Source organism: Lissotriton vulgaris, chromosome 6, assembly GCF_964263255.1.
Source record: "Lissotriton vulgaris chromosome 6, aLisVul1.2, whole genome shotgun sequence".
NCBI lineage: Eukaryota > Metazoa > Chordata > Amphibia > Caudata > Salamandridae > Lissotriton > Lissotriton vulgaris.
In genome coordinates, this window is record NC_141694.1 from 1,838,448,196 (window position 1) to 1,838,464,368 (window position 16,173).

The 16,173-nt window shown below is 46.0% G+C and overlaps 1 protein-coding gene across 1 annotated transcript in view; it reads left to right on the plus strand.

Annotated features, from left to right (window-relative positions):
• The window catches only part of TMEM214 (transmembrane protein 214), a 357,109-nt gene that overhangs the window by 136,046 nt on the left and 204,890 nt on the right, over positions 1-16,173 (plus strand). The window contains exons 6-7 of the mRNA XM_086928122.1: positions 6,142-6,247; positions 6,602-6,683. Coding sequence (XP_086784248.1) covers positions 6,142-6,247; positions 6,602-6,683 — 188 coding nt within the window. The remainder of the gene's footprint in view (positions 1-6,141; positions 6,248-6,601; positions 6,684-16,173) is intronic.

The following is a 16,173-nucleotide window of genomic DNA, read 5'->3' on the forward strand; positions in this document are numbered from 1 at the left end:
TAGGGGGTGAGGCTAATCTGATTGGTTGTTGCAAAATTTTGGTCACTTTTACAAAAAGAGGTAGATATGCCACAAAATGAGATGAGGCCTAGGCTTTTCTTTCTCTTTTGTACATACTGCTATGGTATTTTCTATTTACCGAGGCTCCCAGGCTGACGACGGGGAATGATACAAAGCATGGTAATCTATGAAAGTTACCAATACTGGGGAACCAAAGTTACAGGTAAGTAACTTGTTTTCTTATACATGGTAGAAATTATCTCATGGTAGGCAAGGAACATCAATTGGTGTTGGATGATGGCAGTAGAATGGAGAGGCCACATCTCTGTGTTTTCTGTCGATACGTAAATAGTGTTCTGTATAGGACCTGCGGCTGTGTATAAAAAGATCCCACCGACAAATCTGGAAACTTCAATGGCGTATATCGCTGTTAATCCCGCCGGAACACCGATCGGGAATCTGGTCTCCTAATAGCCATTGTGGACCGCTCGTCTTGAAGGATTTCTCCCTGAGACCAGATTCCCAATCGGTGTTCCGGCGGGATTTAACAGTGATATATGCCATTGGAGTTTCCCGATTTGTCAGCGGGATCTTTTTATACACCGCCGCAGGTCCTATACAGAACACTATTTACCTATCGACAGAAAACACGGAGACGTGGCCTCTCCATTCTATTGCCATCATCCAACATAAATTGATGTTCCTTGCCTATCATGAGAATTTCTACCATGTATAAAGTATTCTATACTACATGGTAACCCGCCCCTACCCCCGTCCTGATGAAGACCCCCTAGCAAGGCATCATCCTGTGCCTGCACCTATCCGTGGGTCGAAACGTCGACAGCTTTCCTATTCTCAGCTTCCTTCCACATATATATCATTGATTGTACTCTCTTTTGGAAGCATGATGTATATCTAATTATTTTTGAACCACTGATCCATGTTTTTGTAAAATCATATTACTATCAAGTATATTAAGGTCGTTTGACCGTTGCTATGTCACTTTTCTAATTTCCCCACACTCCTCCCTACACTACCACTTCCCCTACCCCTTTCTTCCTGGAGGACACAATACATTAGAATTGTATATAATAATTTGTGACAAAACGTACCTACACATTGTGATTAAACAACAATGATGTTACTATTTCAAGATTTATGTCTCTAATTACTATATGTATATATTCTCTCTATTCTTTACGGTCTGGTACCCCTCTTCTCAGTACTACTATCACCCAGGTCCCTGTGACTGCATTTGTGTATAACCCCTTTTTCTATAACCTATGGGACACTGTAGCTCAAGTTTTGTGACAATCTGAGTGACCTCAGGACGTCCCTGAGCCAAACTACCCATAATGGCCGTGATTTAGCTAAGTTTATAATTTACTCTGGATTGGACGTAACGGATTACTGAGGGCAACTATGCAATACACCTGCCGGAGACACTCGCTCAATGCATGGGCTAGGGCAGAGGGGACCGCCATCAGGATAGAGGTAAACAGTGAGGTCGTAAACAGCTCCGAAGTTAAAACTTTTATTAGTGATCTAAGCTCACTAGGTTTAAAACAGATCAACAACGGGCCCACCCACACGGCAGGACACACGTTGGACCTAATTTTTACTAATTCGTTATCTATTGAATGCTCCCTCCCTTACCAAGTAGACTGGACAGATCACTACGTTCTGGAATTCTCCACCCCCTTTCCCACCCCTCACACCCAAAAACATCAGACTTTACCCTGTAAAAGAAGACCCTGGCACAGATTAACTCAGGAAAACTTCTGTAAAGCATTTGGGAAGCCCACAATGAGTGGAAATGACAACATAGATAAAGCCTTACAAGAATATGAAGAAATGCTGTCACATACAATTGATAAGACCATCCCTCTGAGAACTTTTAAACCTAAACCCACTCCTAAACAGGAGATATGGTTCTCAGAAAGCCTGAGACTATCCAAACAAGCCACACGGAAGTTAGAAAAGAAATGGAGGGTCTCCCGCCTAGACAGCGACAAACATATTTACAAAGAGTCTTTGAAAGCCTACCACAAAGAAATCCGATCAGCACGGAAGAGCCATATAGCCTCACAGCTTGTGGCGGCCGGTAATAACTCTAAGACTCTGTATCAGATTTTACTGACCTTCACTAAACCTACTGCTTGTGAAAGTCCGGAAGTGGCATCGCAACAATTATGCGACAATATATCCCACTTCTTTACAAATAAAATCGATGCCATTTATGACAAAATTCTACTTTCCAACTTGATATACAGCACTACAAATAACCTCATAACAAACCCTGCTAGCCCTCCCTCTTCTGAGAACTCCCTCTCTGTATTCCCCCCTATCCAGATTGAGGAAGTACTGGCGCTTACGTCCCAGATAAAGAGTGGCTCCCCCACAGACACCATCCCAGCACGGATCATGCCCACTCTAGCCAAAGCCCTAGGACCTACCATCCAGAGACTAATAAATCTCTCACTTAGTACGGGGCAGGTCCCACTCGGATGGAAAAAGGCATTGGTTAAACCTCTCAGGAAAAATACCACCATTTCCTGGAGTGAGCTTAACAATCTCAGACCAATATCCTTACTCCCCTTCTTGGGCAAAATCACAGAAAAACATGTGAATAAACATCTGTCGAGATACATTGAGTCTGCAGGAGTACTGGATCCATCGCAATCGGGCTTCAGGCCCAAACACAGTACGGAGACCGCTTTAATGTCAGTCGCAGACGATTTGCATATGTACCAGGATGGGGGGTTCTCCGTCATCCTGGTACTACTAGATCTGTCTGCGGCGTTTGACACCGTATCTCACCCCATTCTCATGACCAGGCTGGAAAACATCGGCCTAAAAGATGAAGCCCTCGAATGGGTAAGGAGTTTCCTAACCAATCGGACCCAACAGGTAATCATGGGCAATTTTCGGTCAGAGGAAGTTGAGATCACCAAGGGGGTGCCACAGGGCTCATGCTTGAGCCCAACTCTTTTCAACATATATGTGGCACCCCTGGCTAACATCTTGAGAGCATATGGATTTGTTCCTATATCCTATGCTGATGATACTCAACTCCTCTTTCCCTTTAAAACCTTAACACCCGAAGTCAGGAACTCCTTCTCCTTGGGAATGAAAGCGGTAGCGCACTGGATGTCTTCCAACTTTTTACAATGCAATGTTGGAAAGACGGAAGTCATGTTGTTTGGGGGGGGTAAGACAACTCTGGACTCCGGACTGGTGGCCACAAGACCTTGGCCCAGTACCAGAACCGAAACCATCTGTAAAAAATCTGGGGGTCCGGCTGGACCAGGAACTTTCCCTCAAGCAACACGCCAACCAGGTGGTGGGATCCTGCCTCCACATAATTGGTATGCTACGCAAAATCTTCCCCCTCCTACCAGATGCCAGCAGAAGAACATTGGTACAGGCACTAGTCATAAGTCGCCTTGACTACTGTAACGGCCTGTTGCTAGCTGCCAATGAGGGAGTCATGGCAAGACTGCAGGTAGTCCAGAATACGGCTGCCCGGCTAGTCCTAAATGCGCCCCCTCGTTCCCCTTCTAAGCCCCTACTGGAAAAGCTTCATTGGCTACCCATCAGACAGAGGGCTAAATTCAAGGTATGCTGTACCATACATAAGAGTCTCAATGGTATGGGTCCGACATACCTGGCCACCAAATTTGTCCCCTATCAGCCCTCCCGCCCTCTTCGCTCGAGCGAACAAGGCCTTCTAGTAGTGCCTAGGGCAAGGAAGGCAAGACAGGGCAGTAAAGCTCTCTCAATAGCTGGACCGTCTCTTTGGAACAGCCTTCCTAATTCCTTAAGGCTCTGCACAGAATACCTTCCTTTTAGGAAGATGCTAAAGACCTTCCTTTTTAGCTCCTAGACAGCTCACGTTCTCCCGATCGCACTGTGGCAGATGTCAAAAGCGCGGAGATGCTCCCATGGGAGTCGATACCAGCGCTATACAAGCCAGTAAATAAATAAATAAATAAATGTTGGGATTAAGGAAGGAGCCAATAGCTGCTCAATGGGAAGGACTACTCCAGGCACTCCAGAGGGTTCAGGAGGAACACACGGGGGGGAGGGGAGACTCTGAGGGGGATGACGTAGTCCCAAGGTAGATGCTCTAGTCTATAAACTGGTGTGACCGTGATGTTCCATGTATGTGTTAATTAGCGTCCTCATCAGCGGAGAGAGTGATGAATGCCTTTGATAGGAGATAACTGCCAATCTGTAATATTAGGCAAGTTTGCTGGGAACATCTAGTTGGGAGGGGATATGGGGATGCCATTACTAGCACCGGTCTGAGTTGGGATTGTTGGGTGTTGACTGTTTTATTATACTATGTCTGTTGAGGAAATAACAGAAGGACTTTATACACTGGACTTTTGGAAATATGCAGTCATTGGATAATGATGCATCCCATACATGTAATGAACTGAATGTTATTCTTGTATCTAATTTGGTGGGGCAGACGAGCTATGGATAGTCACGAGGCTCACCCTGTGTGCGATGACAGCCTGTATACATCGCTATTAAGTGCCACCATGCATAGAGCGTACACAGCTTATGATGCCTTCATGTATCTGTAACTTTCAAAAACTTCAATAAAACAGATTTTAAAAAAAACAAAACAATGCAAATACACCTGCCGACTGGTACAAATCGGGGTATGTCGGTCTGTGAAACTCTGTCCCATACTTCAACAGTCAAATGCACCCCTGTCTGTGCTCATTGCTTACTACAAAGGGCTGAGCTGTTATCAACTCTAGGCTGTGATGCTTTACCACGTCTCTATCCAGAGACTCTGCTGTGTACCGATCACAGTGAGTGCTATTTGGGGTTGATGTTCCTGCACGGAACAACTTTCCAATCACGATGCAATGAAGAGGGCAAGTCACTTTTGATTCTTTAAAGGTCTCGGCCACACTCTGGTTTGGAACATCAGTACACATGATGTTAAATGCCCTCCTTATTGGATTTCTGTGGCCGTAATACTTGGGGGGAGAGGGGGGAAGAAACATCCGGGAGGGTATGATCTGAGAATGAGAAGCATGCTGGCAGCCCATTCTGCTATTCAGAAGTGATGGAATCTTGGCTGTCCTTGTTTAAAGAACATTCTGCTCAAAGCATTAATAAATATTTTTCCTTTCACTACTTTACGCTAGAGCAGTGGTTCTTTACCTTTTGACTACTGTGCATCCCCACTTAATAGTTACTGGAATCTGAGGACCTCGACTGAATCATTATTGGATTCTGGGGACGCCCTCTGAGTCATTGTTGTGGTAATCCATAGACCCCGGCCTAAGCAGTTTCTATAACTTGGAACCACAAAATAATTCACAAAATTACATAAACAGGCATTCATGAAACAAATACACATTGATGAAATATTTTATTTAATTAACAAACACAAATAACAAAAACACCCCATGACTAAGCGTCGGGGACTCCCAACACAGGTTGGAAATCACTGTGCCAGCTACATTGAGATATCAGTTTTTGTGCAGTAAACATCAGTGCCTAGAGGTTGATACAAATATTTAAAGTGTCTAAAACCATATCTCACAGATAAATTAGTCGCCTCACCATCTCAAATAAATATTGTTTGGAACTCTGCAAACCATATGAAAATGTGAGAGAGCCAATGTTGTTCAAGAGGTAATTACCTTGAACTCTAAGTCTCAAGTCTGGGGAGCCTTTAATATATCTTGTGTTGCTTTCTTCCCCCTTTGTTATAAATTGCCATTCTATCTCATGCTTACTCCAGTTAGATGGTACCAGATGGAGTGCGGTATATGGGTACAGCTATAACCTTATTGTCTGAAAGTTGTTTTCCTTTAAAGTCAAATACCTCTAACACTACCTACCCATGACTACTAAAGGTGTTGAACACATTCAATGCTATTCAAACCAGAAATGCTGAAATACCTTTGTTTGTTTAGGGGTAAGGAATATTTTATTTTCACAATTTAAGTAAAACAATGCTAACATTTGTGTTAAGCAAAATAATATTGTGTCTTTCACAGGTGTGGAATAGGGCCTTAAAAGTTCCTTTCGTTTTTTTTGTGGAAAATTGATTTGTATTGCTTGTATGAATTTAGTTGTTGGTATGGTTATATCTGTCTTTTTTTCTAGTATCTAGAACTATTACGATCCCATCAGAGCCGACCTGCGAAGTGCTTGACAATCATGTGGGCTTTGGGCCAAGCTGGTTTCACAGATCTCACTGAGGGTCTAAAAGGTAAGGATTCCAGCGGTAGACACCATTATACCTGTGTAGTATAGTAGACCCCTGTATAAACGTTGTTGATTATATATTGTCAGTTTTAAGTATACCATATGCACTCTTCGGTAATGGCAAACTCAGTGATGAGATTTCTTAAATGACAAAATGAAGATGAATATAGCTGTCCCCAAAGCACACCTTCTGGTTACCACTTAACCCCACTAAAATGTCTGCTGAGATATTCATGAGACTGTGTAAGTGAGCTGGATAGAAGAACAATAATCCCTCGCACTAGTAATTGTCAATTTATTTATTAGTTTATTTATCTATACTTTAATAATACTTATTTGATTTTATTTCCTTTTTCAGTTTGGCTTGGAATAATGTTGCCAGTCTTGGGGACTAAGGCTCTTTCACCATTTGCAATTGCGTACCTCGACAGGCTCTTGATGTGAGTGTTGATCTTTAAGTATTTACCTTGAGTTTAATAAATGTATGTTTATGTCCTCCGCATCCTTTCTAGAACCGTATTCAGCCTTCCTTGCTTAGGAAAAGACCTTTCAATGCGTTTCCCCCGTTGCAGTAATGGGAAATCATGAGTGCAGTGCTGCCATAATCTTTGTTTTGCCCAAAGTTCCTTCCTCATTCACAAATTTTTCACCTTGTGGGGTCAAAAACAAGAGCATGCTTTTTTGACAGATCATCCCTTTTTTTTTTTTTTTTTTTTTTTAAACCTTTATTGTACCTTACAGTTTCACACAGCTTTTGGCCTACAACCCGTGGGGCCGGCCGCAATCTCGTTTCGGCAGTTGCGTATCAACAGGTTAAAGCCTCAAACTGGGTGTCATGTTCTGGAGTCGGCAGTTTTGCAATAAATTACAAGGCACATAATTCGCTGATCTATATAAGTTTGGTTTTTTATTTTTTTTTTAACAAAAACAACATACAATACAAAGAAATCACATTGCGGTCATCAATGATTAATTAGTTTCGCATTAGCTGAGTCTTCTAGCGTTCCCACTGTGTATACCTACACTGACTCCCTTAGAGCCGGGCACTGAATATAATATCGGGAATGAGTGTGCTCTCGTGTATGTGACTCTTCTGGGGTCTCGCCCTTGTAGTCCCTCAAATCCTTGTCATCTAGGTCCTAAGTTCCTACCCGTGTCCCGTGGCCTCCCCCTCCCCTGTTTCACCTGTAGAGTACATTAACCATCCTCCCCCAACTCATCTGATGTTATTGGGTCTTCCTCCGATAGAGGTTCACAGATCTCCCCTCTGTACACATTCCATGGGGTCCAAATTTTATTCCATTTTCCTGGGCAGGCCCGGCTAGTGTATACCGCCCTTTCTATTATTATCACCCTGTCCATGTTCATGCACCATTGTGTTTTCGTTGGTACTTCCACCGCCCCCCAGCGCTGCGCAATGTCTCGTTTGGCTAGTATAATGCCTAAAGTAACCCAAAGTTGGCCATGTCTGGACAGATCGTTGGGGCCCCACACATTCAGTAGGCACTTTCGGGGACCGGGGAGGTCTCCAGGGTCTGTGACATTGTGCGCATTATTTGCCTCCAGTATTTCTGGATACGCGGACAATCCCATATTGTGTGGAAGAATGTGCCCTCCTCCCCGCAACCACGAAGACAGTAGGGTTGCTGTGCTCTGTGTATGCGATGTAGCGTTGTTCTTGTATAGTATACTCTATGCAAAACTTTAAGCTGTACGAGCCTCAATATTGCAGAGATGCCGACTTCTTTTGGCGACGCCAGCGCTTCATTCCATTCATGTTCATCCATAGCATCTATGTCACCCTCCTATTTGTCTTTCAATTTAAGCATTGGGTCCGGCAAGTTGTTAATTAATTTGCGGTATGCAAGTGAGGTTGCTCGTTCAATCATAAAATCCGCAAGGAGGCGATCCTCAAGCGGGGAGGATTCCGGCACCCCCGCTCCAGGGGAGATGGCTGTGAGCAGTGCGTGACGTACCTGAACGTATCGGTATGACTCCCGTGCCCCCAGGTCGTACTGTTCCCTCAAGCGGTCAAATGGAATTACCTCTCCTTTTCCCCATATGTCTCCCACCGTAGATATCCCTATAGTGTCCCAATGGGAGAAGCCCTTACTGTGCCTCAGGTTTCCCAGGGCCCGTGAGTCCCACAGTGATGCGAGTTTGGTTATTGTTCCTTTCCAACCCAGCGCCGCTAGTGCTGTATGCCATAGCGCCGCGGTAAGTCTTGTGGGTCCCACCAACTTGCGCACCCTTCGCTGGTCATAGAGCGGGGCCAGTAGACTATTTGTGCCGAGTTGCGCCCTGTCTGCCTGGAATGCCGGGTCATTTTGCGGAACATGAATCCATTGATTTATGGGTTTCAATTGTGCTGCCCAGTAATATAGTTTTAGATTCGGCAGTGCGATTTCCCCCGTCAAACCATCCTCTGTGCATTTTGGCCTGTGCGATGCGTGCCGGGCGGTTACCCCATAAAAGACTAGACACCAATGCTGCTACTTTCCTGAAGTATCCTGGTGCCACCGGGTATGGTGTGTTCTGAAGTATGTACAGGAAACGGGGCAGGGACATCATTTTATTAAGTGCCGCCTTACCCAGCATTGTTAGGGGCAGCCCCGCCCAGAATTTAACGTCCTGCTCAAGCCGCTCCATGAGTGGCGCCAGATTTTTTTGCATAAATTCCATTGGGTCCATTGTGACATGGATGCCCAAGTACTTAAAGGAAGAGCCAGCTGTCCTTAAAGGGCATTCTGCGCTCAATGCCGGGATCGGGCCCTTCAGAACATACATCTCCGATTTAGTCCAGTTCAGCGTGTATCCCGAGATCTCGCCATGGTCATTACAAAGAGTCAAGAGCGCCGGTATTGCACTTTCTGGATCCGTTAGGTACACCAGCATATCGTCCGCGTATAGAGAGAGTCGGTCTTCCCAGCCCTCCATCCAGTGTATTCCTTTTAGTAGCAGCGTCGTTCGTATCAAGGTTGCCAAGGGTTCTAAAGCGATTGCAAAGAGCAATGGTGACAGGGGGCATCCTTGACGGGTGCCTCTCCCCAAAGGGAATGTCCGTGAAATGTGACCATTTGCTACCACATGTGCAACCGGTTTAGAGTACAGTAGCCTGACCCATGCTATAAACTTTGAGCCGAATCCCAAACGTGCCAGGACCACGAACAGATAGTTCCATTCCACTAGGTCGAAAGCCATCTTTGCATCTAGAGCCAGTATTACTGCTTGTTCGGGGATCGATTCCGCCTTTGCCAATACTCTGTGCACCCGGCGTAAATTGAGCGCTGTGTTTCTGTGAGGCATAAACCCGGATTGGTCGGGATGTATGAGGTCGGGTAAATGCGACATCAGTCGGGTAGCTAGGATTTTGGCCAAGATTTTTACTTCTGCATTAAGCAGGGAGATGGGGCGGTATGAGGAGCATTCCTCTGGTGGTTTCCCAGGTTTGGGGATTGCTACTATGGTAGCTATTCTTTGATTCAGTGGAAGTTCGCCTTTCTCCAAGCATTCCTTATACATAGCTAGTAAGTGTGTACTAGGCCTCTCTGGCGTGGTCTGGTACCACTCTATTGGGATGCCATTTGGTCCGAGCGCCTTGCCGGGCTTCAGTGCTCGTATAGCCATATGTATCTCTTTCGTAGTTATGTCAGCGTCTAACTCAGCTGATGCCTCTGGCTGTAGCGTCGGAGTCCTGATCGGTTCTAGGGCCGCCCTGGCCATTTCTGCTGATACTTCCCTTTCTGGGGTATAAACCTCTTCGAAGTGGACTGCAAGTGCCTCCACTATTTGTTCAGGGCTTGTGTGAACCACTCCTAGTCTGCCCCTCACTTGCTGGATACCTCTGGAGCTCCCACCCCTCTTATCCAGCCAGGCCAACATCTTACCCGCCTTATCCCCTACATCGTAAATCCTGTTCTGTGTGTCGGTTATTTGCCCCTTCACCTGATATCGCTCATGGTCTGTGTACAACTGTTGTTTGAGGTGTAGTGCATGGGACGTGTCAGGCGTGGGGTGTGTCTCATGTGTTGTTGTCGTGTCGCGCAGAGCTAATTCTAGCCTAGCCACTTCGGTTGCTTTTTCCCTTTTGTGGCCTGTGATCGAATTTATGGCTTGTCCCCTTAACACCGCCTTGTATGCTTCCCATAGAATCTCCGATGATCGCACCGAGGCGACATCTTCCGTGAAGTACTGTGTTGTTGCCGTTCTGAGAGCCTTCCTGACCTTAGGGGACCTTAAGATATGCGGCTTGTATGGGATAGATTCTTTTACGAGATTTCTCTTGGGTGGAGACTGTTAGAGTGATTGGAGAGTGGTCTGATATACCTCTAGGGTGGATGTCTATGGTGTCTACGTGTTTTATACCATCCCCCAGCGCTATGAAGTAGTCGATTCTCGACAAACTGTTATGAGTAGTGGAGTGGAAGGTGTATTGCCTCTCCTGAGGGTGAGCATGATGCCATATATCGATTAGACCCATAGCCGTCAAGAATCGTTGGAAGCGGGAAGGTCCCCCAGTCGGGGCCGTCGCCGGGAATTTATCGAACTGTGTGTCTATTGTGGCATTGAAGTCCCCTCCAAGAATAACATCTCCCTCAGGAAGGGTCAAGAGAAATTCGCCTAATGCTGGAAGTTTCACTGAATGAAGCGCTGGGGGGAGCGGAATGAATTGTGAGGACTTCTTGATTAAAATGCCAGTACCACCGAGAGCCTGAAGTGAACTCTGAATGAACTATTATTTTATACCCTCTCCTGTCCAGGGCTTTGGACGCCCCCCCGTTAAGTGTGTCTCTTGCAAGAGTGCTAGGACTGGCCTCTGTCTCTTCAGTGTGGTTAATACTAGGACGCTTTTCACCTTATCTCCCAGACCTCTCACATTCCATGTCCGCATTCGTAGGGGGGCGCCTTGTGATTTTGACTCATCCCCCTCCGCACTACGTATCAGGCCGTCGGCCATAGCTAGTAATGTATTCGTGTGTGGGCCTATCATGGCTTGTGGCCCAGATTCTTTGTTTCTTCCTGTCAGCTAAGCAGCGTAGATGTAAAACTTCATATCTCGACCTTACATGTGAATTTCTAACAAAGACTAAACAATCCCCCCTCTCCCCCTCCTCCCTGCCTCCCTGCTTAACGGACCTTCAACTGCCCGCCTCCCCAACTGAGCAGAGTGCTTAACCCATCCCAAAACCAGAGTACTTGCGTGTTGGGGGAGAGCGTCTCCCCAGGCAGGCGGCATCCCTGCACTCTTCAGGGTTACCCAGGTCAGCGTCCAATCGCGACCCTTTTTAGTTCAAGTAAAAGAAGTCCGCATCCATTGTTGCACTAGGTGCTCTGAGTTATTCTCCTCCTTCGGCCTCGGTTAGTTCTTGTGTCGGTGACCTGCCCGCGCCTCCTCTACCTGATGTTTGTGACCCAGTCAGACTGTCATCTCGGAGTCCGTGGTTTGTTCTGTGCGTTCTGCGTGGAGGTCCCGCGGTGCGCCATCCCTCGAGCCAGTCCCTGGATGCCTCCGGGGTATCAAAGAACCAGACTTTTTTGTCAGCGACCACCCGAAGCCGGGCCGGGAACAACATTGAGTAGTGTAGCTCTTGTTCTCGCAACGTCCTTTTCATTTCCAGGAATGTCCTCCTTCTCCGCGAGACCTCCGCCGTGTAATCCAGGAAAAAGGATATTTTGGAGTTCTGGATTTGGATGGCCGGCGCCACTCTGGCTGCCTGCAAGATGGCGTCTTGGTCGCGAAAGTTAAAGAGTCTCGCTAGTATTGGCCTCGGTGGGGCCCCTGGTTTTGGCTTCCCTCCTGGTACTCTGTGGGCCCTTTCCACAGAGAAGAAGTGCGAGAGTCCCTTGGGATTAAGCTGGTTTTTAATCAGGTCCTCCACATAGAGGTCCATAGCACCCGTAGTTTCCGACTCAGGAACTCCCAGTATACGGACGTTGTTCCTCCGGGAGCGTCCTTCCTGGTCATCCAGCTTCTCCCTGAGCGATTTGTTATCAGCTTGCATTTTCTCCATTTCCACTTGCAGCTCCGACACATCCTCCACTAATGATTTAGTCACAACTTCAACTTGTTTCACCCTTTCGTTCATTTTATGGAGTTCAGCGCGTATAAGGGTGACCTCTGGCGCTGTTGCCCCCACTGTCGCTTGCACCTGGGGCAGGACGTTCAGTACGTCTTCCAGCGTGGCTTTCTATGTTCCTTCGCCCTCCACCGTTTTCCCCAAGGACTTGCGTTGCTCTGTCAGGGGGGGATTCTGTTTGTCATAGGCGAATTTGTCAAGCTTGGCTTGCGTGGAATTATGTTTAGATCCTATGCCCGCCATGGTTACGAACCAGGATTCTTCTCACCACTGGGTGGCGTGTCTTACGTTTTAGAGTGGGGGTTGTTCATACACACCTCACATTTGAGTCCCGTTTTGTTGTATGATCGTCGTGCGCCCACTCCTACTGTTGCTGGAGTCTGCGGGCACGCTGTGTTGCACTGGTCCTTATTTCCTTCGTAGGCACTATCAGACCTGGCTTGCGGTTTAGTACACTGCCGCCCCAACTGCACTGAGTGGGGGGGTCGCCCAAGCACAGGTTGCGCCCCAGTTATTTGATGGTTACCTTTACCCAGGGTAGATTGAGTGGGCAGGTGCCCAGCAAGGAGACTGCGCCACTTCCTCAGCCGCCGTGCTTATGTTTTCCGCTTTCATACTCGCTGAGGCTTTAGCGCGGGTGTGCAGTGTCCGTTTTCCAAAAGATATTGTGCCCGGGATGGTGTAGCCTTATAAAATGGCGTCGTCGTCACTCTCTTCTCGGCGTCCGTTCTTTGTTGCAGCTTCCCGCAGTGTTGTGCCGTAGCCCGATGTCGCAGCTCGCGGATGGTCTGCGGGGGTCGCCTGGCTTTCCTCTGCCGTCTCTCGTTTTGCCCTACGCCTTGATCGCTTCCGGTATGCGGTCTCCGCTGAGGCCTCACTTCCGCCCGGGCACCGCTCCTTCTACAGCCTGCTGCTCGCCATCTGGCACTAGGCCCCTTCAGGTGTGTCGTCTCCCCACCGTTTCCCGATGCGACGCTACTTCGAAACTTCTCCTGCAGTTGCCGCTCGGTCACTGGACCCGGGACAACCCCTCCGAGTACGTTTTTGGGCGGATTGGCATGCGGATTGTTGCGGGATGCCGCCTTACGCCGGGAGCCTCTCTAGTTTACTGCCGCCATTGTCGGCCGCTAGCCACGCCCCTTGACAGATCATCCTTGATCTGTGCTCTTTTCTGACTGATACTTCAACCTCCTGCTTCCTCACCTTTTGAATTTCACATGTGCTAACTTTATCTGTAAGCTTATGAAATAGCTTTCCCGTACTGGCTCCATGTTGACACCAGAAGCAAAGTCATGGCCACTGTCTGGAGCAATATAGTGCCCTCCCAGACATCAGTTGCTTTTTTCCCCTCAATAGCCTTTGATGGAGATCTGTAGCTTCTTAACTCCAGTTGTTCTTCTCAGAAGAATTTTTGTTTCTCTAACGTTTCTCAGTGCAATGCTTTGAGTATGTCACCCCCCTCAGGGTAATGACGCAGAGCTCAAATGTCATCACAATGTAGATCTGCGCCATTCTCCACCTTTATCCAAATCTTCAAAAAGTATGGATGAAGGAAGCACAGCATAGCATGTGGATTCTCCTTGACATCGAGACAGATCCTAGGGATAAGCTATACCTCTATCAATATCTTTAATCTACATTTACTTACTTCCTTTAATCATCTATAAACTTTCTATGTACTTATGGATCTATATATTTCTTCTAATTCAGCATATCCAATGCAATCCCCTATTTTCACACTATACCTCTCAATACATCTTCTACCTCAACTCTCTGACTCACCTCAGACCTCATTCTACTAGTCTTTCCAATGCACTAGCCTATTTCTCATCCTATACCTCTATCAATATATCCACTACCTCCACTCTCTTTCATCCCAAACCCCATGCCACTACTATGATCCCCCAAATAGACCTTTCTCCCCTACTCTACCCCTCTTTGTATCACTTGACACACCTTTTATTATACCGATATCTCAAAACAAGCCTTTCTAAACTCTTCCCTCTGAATCAAAAATTTGCTACCATTTGCGCCAAGAATTTTCAATTCTATTAAGGACACGAAGGCGAGGAATATGCTATCTTTCTTTTACTGTAAAATCACAGCAGCCAATTAAAACATTCAATTAGTTAACACAAACTACATTGTCCATAATGCTTTGCAACAGTCACGCCCTCTTAGCCCCCAATAAAGAGCCATGATCAGTCCCATCATCTTCTTTCTTTGCTCGAACTGTAAAAGTCCACTAAGTCAACAAAATCATTCAATAACGCCCTGTAGTGTAGTTCCTATGTTCCCAATAGGCTCTGCGTATTGGAATAGTATATCCTATAGATTTGGCGTAGGACTGAGGTCGACTGGGTCTCTATCGAATATATTAAACTTAATAGTGAGTGCCAGCTAGCTCAGAGGTCACTAGAAACGTTCTCGAATTCACAAGAAGGGATTCGTTTCTGAAAACCGCATAAACATGACAACTTTGTTTCCCAAGAATGAACGTATCTTCAGAGTCGTGGAAACAATAGATAGATATTTTACTCAGTCAATAGTGCATGCTTTGTTTCACCAGAGGTGCAGAGAAATAGAGAGACTGGCATTTTCAATAAAACGATTTATTGAACAGTCTTCTTTCTCATGCAAGTAAAGTGAACTGCTACAATCGTAGTACAGGCTGCAAAGTTTAATGCGTACAGCAAGAAGAGTATTATAAAATAATACTGTAAAAGCATTGTATGGTTTCTAAGCCATAAGAATACATACATAAATAACAATGGCTAAAAGTACTCAACTGGTGCTTCGAAAATACGCCTACCCCGGTGTACCTAACCTAAGTTTATTACTAGGGCAGAAGTAAGTGTGGTGTAGTATTGGTTTAGTTTCTTTGCCAATAATCTATCCCAGAGTTCTCTTAGGGTCTAATCAGCTCCCTACCTTAGTTCAGAATGAAGAAGGTCTGGTATCTCTCGTCTCGGACTCGATTTCCCAACACCCCGCAAGGGGAGCTTGGAAACACTGGAGCTGGATTCTCAGCGAGAGAAAGGCAGTCTCTGATCAGTGCGTCAGATGGAGGGTCGGCTTCCTTCGGCACTTGCTGTAGCGAGCTGCGTCGGGAAAGTAGATAGTAGAACTGCTCCAAACCACTGTGTCTTTGCTAGAGCAAGTGAAGGCATATTTATACCTTGAAGGTGCCTAGTTTGATGTAAAGTCGGGCATAATGTCAGAAAAGAACCCCAAGGGAATGTCAGTTTTCAATATTTAAGCAAGGGGATGTCCCTGACTACTTAAGCTGATTTTCCAAGAAATCGTTGTGACTTTTTAGTACGTGTGGAAGTAGCCATGCCTGTATTTGGACTGCATGGGCTATGTCTAAATATGGGTATGATTTCTATGCCTATATTAGGACAATGTGAACTGTACCTATATATGGGCATGAATCAGGCAAATTTCACTCTGGTCCTAAAACGCTACACAACAGTCCTCCAACATGGAAGTTAACAGGAAACTAAGATCCATCGATTGACTTCAACGTGAAGAAACAACTTATTCAGATTTCTTATCTGCTCCTAGAAGAAAATATGAACCTGTAATTTCTGCTTAGTGTGAAAATCATCAACATTACATCATCAACGGGTGGGTAAGCATGAACAATGATATTGTAACATAGCTGGGTGGGATAATCCTCGCCTCCGTGTCCTTAATAGAATTGAAAATTCTTGGCGCGAATGCTAGCAAATTTTTGATTCTATTACAGGACTGGAGGCTTCAGATTATGCTAGTTTAACGCTTATCAAAAACAACAGATGTTATGTCTCCCACTGGCTTATAATAAAATTGTTTTAAAGTTGATTCAGAG